This window comes from Giardia intestinalis, chromosome 2 (genome assembly GCF_000002435.2).
Source record: "Giardia intestinalis strain WB C6 chromosome 2, whole genome shotgun sequence".
Classification (NCBI taxonomy): domain Eukaryota; phylum Fornicata; order Diplomonadida; family Hexamitidae; genus Giardia; species Giardia duodenalis.
Genome location: NC_051857.1, coordinates 788,478 through 802,324, shown reverse-complemented (window position 1 = coordinate 802,324; position 13,847 = coordinate 788,478). Strand labels below are relative to the sequence as shown.

At 50.0% G+C, this 13,847-nt stretch overlaps 2 protein-coding genes, 1 non-coding gene and 1 pseudogene across 3 annotated transcripts; 2 read left to right on the top strand and 2 right to left on the bottom strand.

The window, feature by feature from the left end:
• Positions 1 to 1,161: 1,161 nt before the first annotated feature.
• GL50803_00115066 (High cysteine membrane protein VSP-like) lies at positions 1,162 to 4,665 on the bottom strand (the record flags this gene model as incomplete). The annotated part of the gene is made up of 1 exon (XM_001706196.1): positions 1,162 to 4,665. The coding sequence occupies one exon, from the start codon at positions 4,663 to 4,665 to the stop codon at positions 1,162 to 1,164; it is 3,504 nt and encodes a 1,167-aa protein (XP_001706248.1).
• A 358-nt stretch (positions 4,666 to 5,023) lies between these two features.
• Positions 5,024 to 6,112, top strand: GL50803_0016348 (Mechanosensory abnormality MEC-17-like protein; the record flags this gene model as incomplete). The annotated part of the gene is made up of 1 exon (XM_001706197.1): positions 5,024 to 6,112. The coding sequence occupies one exon, from the start codon at positions 5,024 to 5,026 to the stop codon at positions 6,110 to 6,112; it is 1,089 nt and encodes a 362-aa protein (XP_001706249.1).
• Positions 6,113 to 6,424: 312 nt separating this feature from the next.
• GL50803_005954 (High cysteine membrane protein VSP-like) lies at positions 6,425 to 6,733 on the top strand (annotated as a pseudogene).
• Positions 6,734 to 13,282: 6,549 nt separating this feature from the next.
• GL50803_00t0027 lies at positions 13,283 to 13,354 on the bottom strand. Its single transcript has one exon. It is a non-coding gene; the product is annotated as a tRNA-Asp (tRNA).
• Positions 13,355 to 13,847: the final 493 nt, after the last annotated feature.

Below are 13,847 nucleotides of genomic sequence, written 5' to 3'. Positions count from 1 at the left end.
ACCATGAACTGATAATAACGTCCTCTCTCTGAGACGTGTGAAGCAGATACTATAGACGCTCAGCCAAGATACTAATCACTATAGTTGTAGATGCATCAAAACTTATGGTAGAGACGGGAATATTATTCACATAGACCCTAAACGCTATACGAATGCCTTGTAAGTTAGTATTTTGCGGAAACAGATAAGCGTAGCTTCCAGATCCAAAGTTACGCGCGGACAAGTTATGCTCCCAACACCTGAACTCTAGCATCCATTCCTATGAGTTTTTCTTCCCAATAACGTCTACCTTATGGGCTCAAAGCTGCAAGTAGTGTCCTTGTCATTGAAAGAAAGATGAACCGGGATAATATAGAAGATCGTGCCATAGAATACAGCCTCCGAGGATTCGTGTGCCGACGCTCTATAATGCTTGCAGATAACGACAACATCCTTAATGACGGGATACTCCATTGTAAACCTAAAACTAAAACATAAGATAATATTAGAACAGCAACTTCAAGAAAGACAGTTCAATATGTTCATCTGACTATAAGAAGCTTGGTGATCACCTGCAAGACTGATATGCGGAATGAGTATGGACACTCAATTCTACTCTTGCAGCTAAATATAACCACCAATCTACTGCCGAGTTCATGCTTCTCAATGAGGTTGTAATTCGATGCATGACCGCCATATACCTTCGTTGTCAATGCAGAATAAAACTGTAGGGCTGGCATAGAAATTTATTATGTGTTGTAGAACAGCAAAGTTGGGAGGCGCAGCAGCGATACTATATACTGTTAGATAACGTTACAGTAAAACTTCAAAGCAGCTTCTTCTAAGGAAAGAAGACACACAGAATACCGCTGAGAGCATTACTATACCACTTGGGTTAAGTTTAGTTAGATAGATACAGTCACGTTGTTGGCTCCACTTAGGAAGAGGATAGAGAATTCTGCTAGCAAGCTTGCGAAGCCTATGCTGCTGAAGGGAGCTTCCAACAACTTGCAGAGCCGCCCCAAGAACGGCCGGAAGGAGATTGGAAGCGACTAGCCACAGTGATCTTGGCGGGCCAAATTTACTTCAGTTGGGTAGGATGTGGAGGATTCTTTTAGCAGTGCAGATGTCCATAAGAGGTAGCTACAAAGCTGAGGATAAAGCAAGAACCCCAAATAGTATTCAATTCAACGGTGTAGTGATAGATGCAGTAGTGGGAATACGCTTCCGGCTAAGAGCAACGTGCTTCGCCCCATAGGGCTGCGTGCGTCTATACAGGAACCACCACAGGAGAAAGCCGACCACCGACCCAACGAGGAGAACCGCAGCCACGGACACTCCGGCTATCATGGCTGTCTTCCTTGTCGAGCTCGGGGCTGGGGCTGGGGCTGGAGCCGGAGTCGGGATGATGCTCGGGAGCGCATCAAAGGAATAGCAGAGGACGGATCCGACCTTGCCCTCAGGAGGCATGCAGTAAGTGCATCCGTCGACCCCTTTCATGCCGTTGTTGTCCGCACCGCATGCTGTGCATGTGAACGCCGATCCAGTTGTCGACTGGTAGTACCCTGTGTCACAGAGGGTGCACATCTGTGGATTGTCCGGGGCAGTGCAGGTGACGCAGCCCTGGGCGCATTTCTGGCACTGGCCGTTCACGCTCACATACCCCAGCCTGCATGTCACGCAGGCGTCGGCCGTGCATTCGGCGCAGTTTGCGATCGAGCACTCTTGAAGGATGCCCGACTCGCTGACCATCTTTCCGTGCGCGCCCTTGGTGCACACGCCCCTCTCCTCTGCATGGCAGACGGTGCGTCCAGGATATGTGTCCACCTGGTAGCATCCTCCCGACAGGAGGAAGTATCCGTCTGCACAACTCGTGCAGGCGCCGTCGACCACAGAGACGCACGCGGACCCTGCCCGTGCGGAGAGCCCGACGCATTTGCCGTTCAGAGGGAATGCGGTCTGCACGCTGCATACAGAGCAGTAGCTTGCCCCGTCGATGCTCGCGTCGCACCTCTTGCAGCCGTCGGCTGACGGGGTACACGGTTTCTTGCACTCCCCGACCCCCGATTCAGACGTTACCGCGTAGCCCGACGGGCAAGACACGCAGCTACTGGGGCCCTTAGCTACGCAGGTGGCGCACGTGCTGTCGCAAGGAGTGCAGACTCCGTTGTCGGAGAAGTACCCGTCCGAGCACACAGCACAAAGCTTACCGGCTCCACACTCTTTGCAGTTCGGGATCTCACACAGAGCGCACCTTGCGGGGGCCTCTCCCGTGGCATCAAGTGCGTAGTACCCGGGGATGTTTCGGCAGTTACCTACGCAGGTCCCCACACTGGTGAGGAAGAACCCGGGCCCACAACGCCGACACTTCCTGCCATCAGCACACTCGGCGCAATCTGGGACCGTACATGAACCTGTGGTCTTGGTGGTGCATGTGCCTGCTTGATCCAGAACGTACCCGACCATGCAGTGTGTGCACACATCCCTCTGGTCATCCATCCGGCACCGCTCACAATTCACCGTGGTACAGGGGCGGCAGATTCCGTCTTGGTTCTCGTAACCGGCGGCACATGCATTGCAAAGACCGAGACCGTAGTTGTTTTTGTTGACAGAACCAACTATACCGACCCAAGTACAGACGCTTTTTCCGGGCTCCTTGTTCTCCTGGTAGCAGCCACCCATGTACAGGAAGTACCCCGCACCACACTGAAGACAGCTCCGCGCTGAGTCAGAGCCTACGCCAGTCACGCAACCGCTGGGGTGTGCGCTTGTTACATCAGTGCAAATGCCGTCCACAGGCGCGTGTCCATCCGTCTTGCACAAGCTACAGTACAGATTCTCGCCTATTCCCACCACGCACGAACCCGCCGCGCAATTGGAATCCTGACAGTGGGACTGGCATTTGCCATTAACTAATGTATAGCCAGCTTTGCAAACAAGGCATTTAACCGAGTCACTTTCCATGGTACATTCTCTACAACCATCAATCCCTTTGGCATTAGTAGTGTTCCCGCATTCTATGCAGCGTCCAGCACCACTTTCAGATCCGTCAAGAAAGTGCGTCCGAATAGGGCAAGATGTGCACTTGTCGTCCCCTGCCGCCTTACAAGTCAAACATCCCGCGCTGCATGAGACACACTTATAAGAAGAGCTGTCCCCGTACATCCCATAGCCACAGTTTGTACTCTCTACGCACATTCCAGCATTATCGTATATAGGTCGCAGATATTGGTTAGAAGGACACGTAAGGCACTGTTTTGAACTTTCCCCCATACATGTCTTACAGCTACTATGACAACGTTTGCAAAATTCAGGATCATAATATCCATCGCGGCAAACTTCACACTTTGTTGTATCTTTGCTGCACACTTTACAATCAGGGTCCCAGCAGAGTATACATACACCATCTTTGTTTTGAAATCCGTCTGCGCACGTCTTACACAACCCAACACGATCAGACTCAGTTCCAACTTCCAAACAGATGGTCTTATGAACTTCAGTTGAGCCACTGTAACATCCGCCATAATAAAGGAAATAGCCTGCGCCACATTTGTTACATTGTCCATTATTGGCAACACAGCCAGACGGATTATCAGGTTGAACAGTTGTGCATATTCCGTCGACAGGTGCATATCCCGTATTACAAAGAGAACAGAAGCTTTTATCGCCTATAGTAACGTGACACCCCTTTGCCGCACACTGACCACTGGTGTCATCACAATCTGCTTTGCATTTTCCGTCAACAAGAGAATAGCCTCGCTCGCACTTGTTGCACGTAGCTACTCCGGGGCCATTCGGAGGATAGCAAGTCTTGCAGTTTGCCACACCCATCCAGCCAGAGTATCCACGTTCGTCGCCACAGGAAATGCATTTGCCTACCCCATTTGTTGCTGCCAAAAAATAATTCTCTGATTCACGGCAGGCTGTGCAATCTCTCTCATTAGGTCCTTCGCAGGCGCGGCATGTAGCAGAGCACTTCTTGCATTGGAGAGAAGGAACTGATACACTGTAGAAACCTACTCCACATGCAGAAACGCAATAGGGCTTAGTTGTCCCTTGAAGATACTTAAAGTTACCGCAAACCTCGCAAGCGTTATCAGCCTTACATCTATAGCAATCAGGTGTTCTGCACTTATAGCAGGCGTTACCTTCCAGATTGGGCTTGTGTGTCGAGAGCTTGCATGTGCGGCACTTAGCTACTTTAGAATTAGACGGCAGCGAACATCGTAAACAATCAGTAACACCCACATAGCCCGACACCCCCGTTGTGTCATCGCACCGAACACACGAGTCAACCGTTTGCGACGCAGCAGGGTTTTTGAAGAAGTTAGACGTGCAAGACGTGCAAACCCCTCTATCACATTCCTTGCAAATAAGATTCCCGGGGTAAAAGTTGCCGCACGAGTAACAGCCTCCTTTATATAGATGCATGGAGCCTGTGCACATGCCACATTTCTTTTGGTTTGTAATGGCTGAACCATCTGCATTCTTGCACGAGGAGTATCGGCCACTATCATATTTAAGGCAGTAACCATTGAAGGGTATGTAGCCATCGTTCTTGCACTCTGTGCACAGCTCATGGCCGTTGATCTCCTCACAATGGTCCTCTGCGCAATCGTTGACCTGGTAGGAGTGCGTACACTTCGCTGCTTGAGAGGCAAAAAGTATACCTAAAAGAATGATCATTTAAATATATGAACCTGCGAAATAATAGGATAAAAATTAACAAAATACAGGCGTAGAGGTTTTGTTTACAGGCTATACACAACAATCATACCTATTCTAATCAGAACCACTTACCTGCAAGAAACGATTCCGAAGCTTTCTTCAAAATTGTAAACCGTTATAATCAAACCCATGATTTACATCGCCCAGGCCATCATGTTATTCTCCCTACGGTATGCTGCATAGAATTGCTCGATTTATAGCCATCAACCCTTATACCTTTGCTTACACTACATTTCAATTTTACAGCGTTTATGACGTTTTTATCGATTTTTGCAAAGGAAGTAGGTAGTCCAGATTTGTGTGTCGAGCCTCGAGCATGCAGTTTGGATGTAACGTTGCAGAGGCCTTCGGACTCCGGCGGTCCGGGGTGGTCCTCCTTACAGATCAATCACTAAGAAGTATGCCTCTCAGCCAGCAGAAGAAGGTCGAGATCATCTTGGACGGCATGGGGCGCGGGTCTCAGGCAGCACAAGGTCTCCCGAGCCCCATAACTAGCCTGGCATTCATTCGCGATTCCCACCACTTCCTGTTCTTAGCTGTCGATGAGGACCAGTGCCTCGGGATCCTGAAGGGAGGCATCAAGCATCTCTTTATGCTCGACAGCCAGAACGAGACCCACGAGATGGACGCGATGTGTTGCCTGGACTTCTACACCCATGAGACGGTGCAGCGCCGAGGGATCGGAACACGGCTCTTCCGCGCCATGGAGCTTCACACGCATATCTCCGCTCAGGGCTGGGCTTTCGATCGACCCTCTCCGAAGTTGCTGGCCTTCCTCTCGAAGGTGTACGACATGCATGACTTCAAGGCCCAACCCAACAACTTCCTCATGCTGGATGCATCCATTCGTCTTTGGGGGGCTGAGTTCAAGCAGTACAGGCGCAGCAAAAAGCACTATATTCCAGATGCATACCTACTTCCAGAGACCCGGGAAAGCGAGTATCTGGGCGAGGCGGAGCTTACCAAGAGGACGCTCATCAGGAAGTCAACAGCCGTCATTCCCCAAACTAAAACCACTCAATCAGAGGATGCGCCAGCTCGCGCCTTGACGGCAGATGAACTCCTGTCCAAGCGCTCTGTTGTTCTGCCCACAGCAAGCAGGACCCCTTCCCTCCCGGATCAGCCCCAGTCCGTGGCAGCCGCGTACATGAACAAGCGTATAGAAGGAGCAGGTCCCAGCTTTGAGCAGTACATGCGTGACCACTACGGAGCCAAATCTCTCATTGTGCCTTCCGAAATACAGACATCGCTTAACCATTCAAAAGACTCAGTATCTCAAGAGGACATGATTCAGCGTCAACGACAACTTGACCGAATGGCTTTCACCCTCGCACGGGAGGCTAATGCCCGCGGCTCCATTCATAATACTGTAGGTAGGGGTGTCATCTGCGGTCGAAGGGGATGAGGCATAAGCCAAGTGCTGATAGCACGACTTGGTTACTTTATCTAGAATAGAGATTTGCTCATTGTCACACCTAGCCACTTCGGATGGGTTTTAGAACACTCAGCACTTTCCCCGCACTGTATTCAGACCATCCGTCTTATAGAAACTGTAGTGAGATGGAAGATCAAAATGGTCTGCTATACATCTCTGCGTCCAGAGGAAATGTTTTGATATCAAGTAATTCTTTCAGAAACACTCATATTCGGCCTTCTTACTGTATGTTAGTACATACATATATGCAACGGGTAAGATTCAGCATATGAAAATGGTGGGATGCTTTATAAATTACAAGATATTCATGGACATCCAACTCTAGCAGATAGGGCCACTCATATCTACTCCTTTGATGCGCTCCCGAGCATCATCCCGACTCCAGCTCCAGCTCCAGCCCCGAGCTCGACAAGGAAGACAGCCATGATAGCCGGAGTGTCCGTGGCTGCGGTTCTCCTCGTTGGGTCGGTGGTCGGCTTTCTCCTGTGGTGGTTCCTGTATAGACGCACGCAGCCCTATGGGGCGAAGCACGTTGCTCTTAGCCGGAAGCGTATTCCCACTACTGCATCTATCACTACACCGTTGAATTGAATACTATTTGGGGTTCTTGCTTTATCCTCAGCTTTGTAGCTACCTCTTATGGACATCTGCACTGCTAAAAGAATCCTCCACATCCTACCCAACTGAAGTAAATTTGGCCCGCCAAGATCACTGTGGCTAGTCGCTTCCAATCTCCTTCCGGCCGTTCTTGGGGCGGCTCTGCAAGTTGTTGGAAGCTCCCTTCAGCAGCATAGGCTTCGCAAGCTTGCTAGCAGAATTCTCTATCCTCTTCCTAAGTGGAGCCAACAACGTGACTGTATCTATCTAACTAAACTTAACCCAAGTGGTATAGTAATGCTCTCAGCGGTATTCTGTGTGTCTTCTTTCCTTAGAAGAAGCTGCTTTGAAGTTTTACTGTAACGTTATCTAACAGTATATAGTATCGCTGCTGCGCCTCCCAACTTTGCTGTTCTACAACACATAATAAATTTCTATGCCAGCCCTACAGTTTTATTCTGCATTGACAACGAAGGTATATGGCGGTCATGCATCGAATTACAACCTCATTGAGAAGCATGAACTCGGCAGTAGATTGGTGGTTATATTTAGCTGCAAGAGTAGAATTGAGTGTCCATACTCATTCCGCATATCAGTCTTGCAGGTGATCACCAAGCTTCTTATAGTCAGATGAACATATTGAACTGTCTTTCTTGAAGTTGCTGTTCTAATATTATCTTATGTTTTAGTTTTAGGTTTACAATGGAGTATCCCGTCATTAAGGATGTTGTCGTTATCTGCAAGCATTATAGAGCGTCGGCACACGAATCCTCGGAGGCTGTATTCTATGGCACGATCTTCTATATTATCCCGGTTCATCTTTCTTTCAATGACAAGGACACTACTTGCAGCTTTGAGCCCATAAGGTAGACGTTATTGGGAAGAAAAACTCATAGGAATGGATGCTAGAGTTCAGGTGTTGGGAGCATAACTTGTCCGCGCGTAACTTTGGATCTGGAAGCTACGCTTATCTGTTTCCGCAAAATACTAACTTACAAGGCATTCGTATAGCGTTTAGGGTCTATGTGAATAATATTCCCGTCTCTACCATAAGTTTTGATGCATCTACAACTATAGTGATTAGTATCTTGGCTGAGCGTCTATAGTATCTGCTTCACACGTCTCAGAGAGAGGACGTTATTATCAGTTCATGGTGGAAAAGAGTCAGTGGAGAGGCGTGAGTCTGCTCTTGTCCAGCAAGAAAGTTAGCGAATCCCTTGCGATGAATCTATAGCAATATAATGAAGATTCTGCTTTTAGTCACCTAGTTACAATGGGAGCGTTAGGAGATAATGGACAAATGATGGCTTAAACTTAGGGACGTTTGTATTACTTTGTCCAGACCATCGATCAGCCTTTTCACAAGAAGTGGAGTAATCTAAAAACAGGCTAATTTTGTACTGTTTTGCCATATATCAATTCATCAAGCTAGCTATCTAAGACTGAATTTATATGCATAAGATCCCCTATTGTAAGACTAAACGCAAGGCCCTTTTTATTAGTTAGTAGTTGTGGTTCTGGAAAAGTAGGTATAACCGGATGAGTTCTTTGAACGTCACAAAAAGCTCCTTATCACCCAGCATGCCCTGCAGAGAGTGCAAGGGCCAATTACTCCAGAAGCCTGTCACTCCTTGACTAGGTTCTAATGGCAAACATAAAAGGGAGTGGTTATTATTCGCATAGAACTTCTCATATCATCCTATCATCATGCAGAGCGCCCTTCTGCATACGCTGGCCTATCAATCTTTATCTGATCTAGTAACAAATTACAATCCTGTGACGCACTTGCTAGTATTCCATATCAGCCACTCCTTAGTTCTATAATTAGGACTGCTATCCTATCGATACTCACCGATGATATGATATACGTTACACTTCGCATGTGTATTTGCTGATAGAGCATTTTACTATCAACTAACTAACACTCAGATGAGCCAGATGGTGTTATAATATCAATGTACACGATAATCATCATTGGGTCTTGTTCTAGCTATATAAACGGAACCTTTAGGGACTCTGCTTTTAATAGATTACTAGAAAGGTACATTCTATGTCATCAATTGTGCTGTTTCTGGTTACATTATTCTATAGACTGCACTGCTTCTTACCATGTGCACTACTTTCACGGAGTTAGGTCTCGCTATAAGCTTCAGTTTATCTGCCATACTAGATGTTTCACTGCTTGTAGATTAAAGCCTGTTGTATCTTATTTATGCGCTTATTAATGAGTTAATTAGGGGTTATACATCCAGATGCTCCCCACTCCATCATTTGCATTCTTACATTCATGACACTTATTACTGCCCTGTACATTTGGCTTGCTGACATATTCAGACAACTATCTCTTTCATCGATATGTAGCCGCTTCTAATCTGCATCATTTATTTATAGAACTTGTGTACAGCTGCTTTATCTATTTTACTTACGTTCACGATGACCTTATTAATAAGCTGATTATGTCCTCTACAACTAGGTACGTTTTTATGTCTGGTGTCACTGACCGCAGTTCCAGCCACTTCATTGCAAGCAGCAAAGGATTGCTTGATCTCTATAGGGCATGGATGTTTAAGGGTGTGTTGGCAGTCTTATATAGATATACTTCTTCTATTCTGCCAATCGCGCCCTTGCATCTTCAGACATATTTTCATTGTCCTAGTAAAGTTATTGCATTCTCTTCCGTATGAAAAATAAATATTACTCACTGAATAGATATCTCATTCTTACAAGTATAATTTTGGAGCTGGTGGATGCCGTATTAACAAGACTGTTACCACTCGATTATACTCACGTAGCGTAAGTCTGTGTCTATAACACTGGCACATGCTTAGCATTTATCTAAGCTTGCTTTTCCTGGTACGCATTTCTTTGTTAATGCTTATGCGATCTGGCTAACCTTAAGTGAAACTACCAACATAGTCAGTTGGTTAGCAAGAGCGTTGAGCACAAATGACACAGCTGAAAATGAAGGGCTAGCACCTTATTAAGTAACATGACCAGATAATGACTATAAGGCAAACGCCCTATGAACATACCTCTGTCCACCGAGATTGGTTTGTTAGCTGCCGTCCGAGCAAATTCTATGCGAGTTTCTACACCAGGGGGGTCTTCGATCATTTACCTGTTCGATGTCTGAACCCAGAGTCCGAGAATCGGGCGCCGTCCAGCTCCGGCGGAAGAAGAAGCCCAGACGAAGGAGCCGATAGCCCCGACGTCCAGCCTTTAACAAATAACAGACCCGCGACTGCTCCCATGAAGGTGCCACCGAGGAAGGTCCATAGGACTCTGGAGCGAAGCGCCAAGAAAGCGCCCAGTAGGATGAACGAAAGAGCAAGGAGATGAGAGCAGGGAAGCTCTCACATTCTCCTCCCCCCAACGAACATCCCTGTGCCAGAGAACGGTTGCATGGTGGCAGGGCTCTCAATGACCGTTTCTCTAGGAGACCACCTAGCCCTGAAGGGGTCACTCGCTGACTACATGAACTGGCTCAAGAACGCCGGGTTCACTAAGAGACTGCACCCTTGGGGACCTCCTACGCGATCCACAGCACGAAGAGCCACTCGACCACTTCTGCGTCTCCTGCCATGTCTCTTTCGACTTCTAAAGGGTCTCGAGCAGCACGTCTGGAGAACCCTCTCCCGCTTTGGGCTCCTCTTGCTGCTCCTTCTGCAGCTTTGCGACCGACAGACGGTGCCAGCACACGCACACCGAGCCTTGTCGCCCAAGTGCGGTGTCCCACGCGGGCCCTCACCGTTGCCCGTCGCGATGCTCTGGACAGAAAGCATCGGACCGGAGCGCTTCCCAGATTCCTCGGAGGCGCTCAGGGACGACCCCAACTATCTGCCAGGACAGGCCAAGTCTGTGCGGTTGAGAGACCAGCAACACCAGAGCGCCCTTGAGTTGCTCGCAGCCCGGTGGAGCCAGGTCAGCCCTTGCCTCAAACAGGGGTCCCAGTCGCTGGTTGTCCCCAGAGGGTCGTGTAACCTGCAGAACTCTAAAAGGGAGGCGTCGCTCCGAACACACACCAGTGCACCGTGAACCCTACCCCTCACGGGGGAGAGATCAGGTATCACACCAAGAACGAGGACCTTAGGAACCTGATGGAGAGGAGCGCCCTACGCTGGAGTGGCACCAGGCGAACGTTGAACTAGTAGGAGCGGAAGAGCACATGCCTGTCCTGAGCGAAGACCCTCCGCGGTGAGGCCGTCCAGACGTATGCAGCACAGACACCGGATGCAGGGCGCCACTGAGTGGAGTAATAGGAATAGAGAAGGACATCCCCTTCAGCACCCATCGTGCGAACGTGCTCACGGGAAGGTACCTAGCACCCCGCAGAGCCCCAGGTGAGAGCCGAGGAGACGTGCCTCGCTCACACAGCGGGGAAGCGGAGGAGCGGCATTCACCATCCTACTGCCCGGCCTGCAGCCTCTGCCTCGCCTCGAGGGGGAGCTGCACCCTGACAGCGCCACCGACGACCAGCACCTTGCTATCCAGAGGGCCGGATCAGGACGGCCTGGCTCCTGAGGGATACGGACCCTCTCAGCCATCGGAGAGCACGGACGGCCCTACCAGATCACCGACGAAGAGACGGCCAGGGCGACTAGTCCACGGGGCTTGAAGTCCCCGGGCCCTCTGGCCTGGACCTGCGCTGGCAAGCCCCCATCCGGGTGCAGGCGTTCCGGGGCCCCTAAACAGGCCTTCAGCGAGATTATCAGCGCGACCCATAGGATGGGACGCGTGCTCTGTACGGTTCCGTCTGGTCCTTCCTCAAGAATGAGACAGGGCGACCACAATCAATGGACGATCATGATTCGCTCCACAAGGTAGTCCCGAGGAGCTGCGTCGAGGCCTTCCTCCGGCTGCGCCACGCTGCACCCCTGGGCTCGGTCCCTCGGGGTCCTGAGCATTCTTCTGTGCTGCGGGAGACAGAACCTGCTCACCAGGAGCTGAAGGAGATGCCCCGCTCACTGCCCATGTCGACGACACACTCAGCTTCCATAGTGACGACAGTGACACGACGGGGATAGTCACAGAGGCGACAGGCCTGGCGAAACGCTATAGCTCGACGGTCAGCACTGGGTATAGGAGCACAGAGGGACAGGAGGCCTCCTTTCTAACTAGTCTCGAAGGAGCTCCCAGGGCAATCGAGGGCCGAAACTAGTGATGGCACCAATCACTGCCCACTGGCCGGGATGGACCCACACGTGACCCATGTGAATCCCTCGACAAGAGATGGGGCCCCTGGGGTGTCTGGTTGGCAGAGGCAGACTGATCCTGCCCACACCGAAGAGCGGTGACCTGGGCCACCCGCCAGGCGTCTGCCGCAGCAGCTGGCAGTGCCTGACACCCTCGAGTAGACGGGTGCCGGCTGCCGAGCGGGACAACCAAGCGGCGAACCGGTCCTGATCGCTTCTGATGCTTTGGACGATGCCTCGACAGACCGAATCATTCCCCCAAGTGTGCTGTGCGGTGCAGATGGACCAGCCCACACGTCACTGAGCCAGACGCACTGCACAGGGTGAGCGCTGACATGATCTCGTGCTGGGTGACGGACCACCTGCAAAAGCGCCCTGCGATCCGTGAGCAGAGGGCCGGACCTCTCCCCGACACAACGCATGGGAGTACTCCATCGGCATCCACGAACGCGTACTATGACTCCAAGATGGAGGCGTATGGGGAGCGCACCTCCGACAATAGGGTCGATGATCCACGTCATGGGGAGACAAAGAGGCACCCGAGGAACGGGGTAGACACCCGAGGTCGTGGCGTGCGATCCTCGTCGTAGAGCACCAGGGCCACGTGGAGGCCAGGCTGCTGTGACCGACGGCAGGCCCGGGACAGCAGGTGCTCAATAGCTATCAGGCGATGGTTGACCCCGACGAGCCAGAGGAAGGGGGAACCCTGGAGGCACCGCGAGGAGCGGCAGCTTCCAGGGGAGGGGGGCATAGAAGTTCTTCCGCCGGGATCCGAGGACATCCGACTCTCGGATTCCGGATCTCAGCTAATGCATGGGTGAGAAGCTTGCCCAGGATGGCGGCTCGCATGGGAGATCACTCAGGTAGTAGGCGACAGCCCTACCCCGGTGAAGTGGAGAGTAAATAGGGGGAATCATTCGTACTAAACTTATCAAGTGACAAGATCGGATGGTGAAATGTATCTACTATCAGTGAACTACATCATAAGACAACATATTGCAAGGAACAAGGACTGTTAGATATGTTCTTATGAGAAACCTTGTAGGCTCGTCTTTATAGTACATCTTTAACTGTTAGATTGAAGATCTACAGAGGAACGGTTATCTTCATACAAAAAGATATGCTATTCTTAGCAATGATCAATGAAGTATGTTGTTTGAAAACTCATTAACCCATCACTTCAAGTGCTGGATGGCAAACCAGAATGACAAATGGGTGCTCAAGCGAGAGGATAATCATCGATTGACACGCTTGTACACCAGGAAGAAGTGACGGCTCCGCGTCAGCCTGGAGCAACCAGCCTCGGTCCCAAAGACCCGGTGAAGACGTCTGCGCCGGCACCAAGCAAAGCCGCGGTCACCGGGAATCGAACCCGGGTCACGTGAGTGACAGTCACGCATACTAGCCACTGTACTATGACCGCACGGCGGTGCAGACATATGAAAATCATATTAAATATTAGTCATAAGGAGCAGTAGGTCACAGCTCTTGTTTTCCGCTATACATAATTTGTAACGTCTGCTCCAACCCTTATCTTGCAGGTAGGACGGCTCCATTAGGCGATGACCGCTTAGGTTGAAGCGCTGGAGCTTTCCTAGCCTCTTGGTGAGCTGATGACGGTTTCTCAAGCATATATACTTATATCGACATAAGGACTCACGCTACCAATCATCGTAGAAGCTCTTGGTATTACTAAACAAGATACAGAGAAGCAAGTTAGACCATGTACTGGGGCTAAGGATAGATAGACGATTTCCGATAGTGTCATTGTGAAGCAAGGAAACAACTACTAACATGGTTTATGCATTATGTGCAAGCGCAGAATTTTTATACAACCTATTTGCAATACACAGGTAACACGACGGGTAGCCATTGTACGGAGTATATCACACAGCTTGAAACAACCACATGTAGTG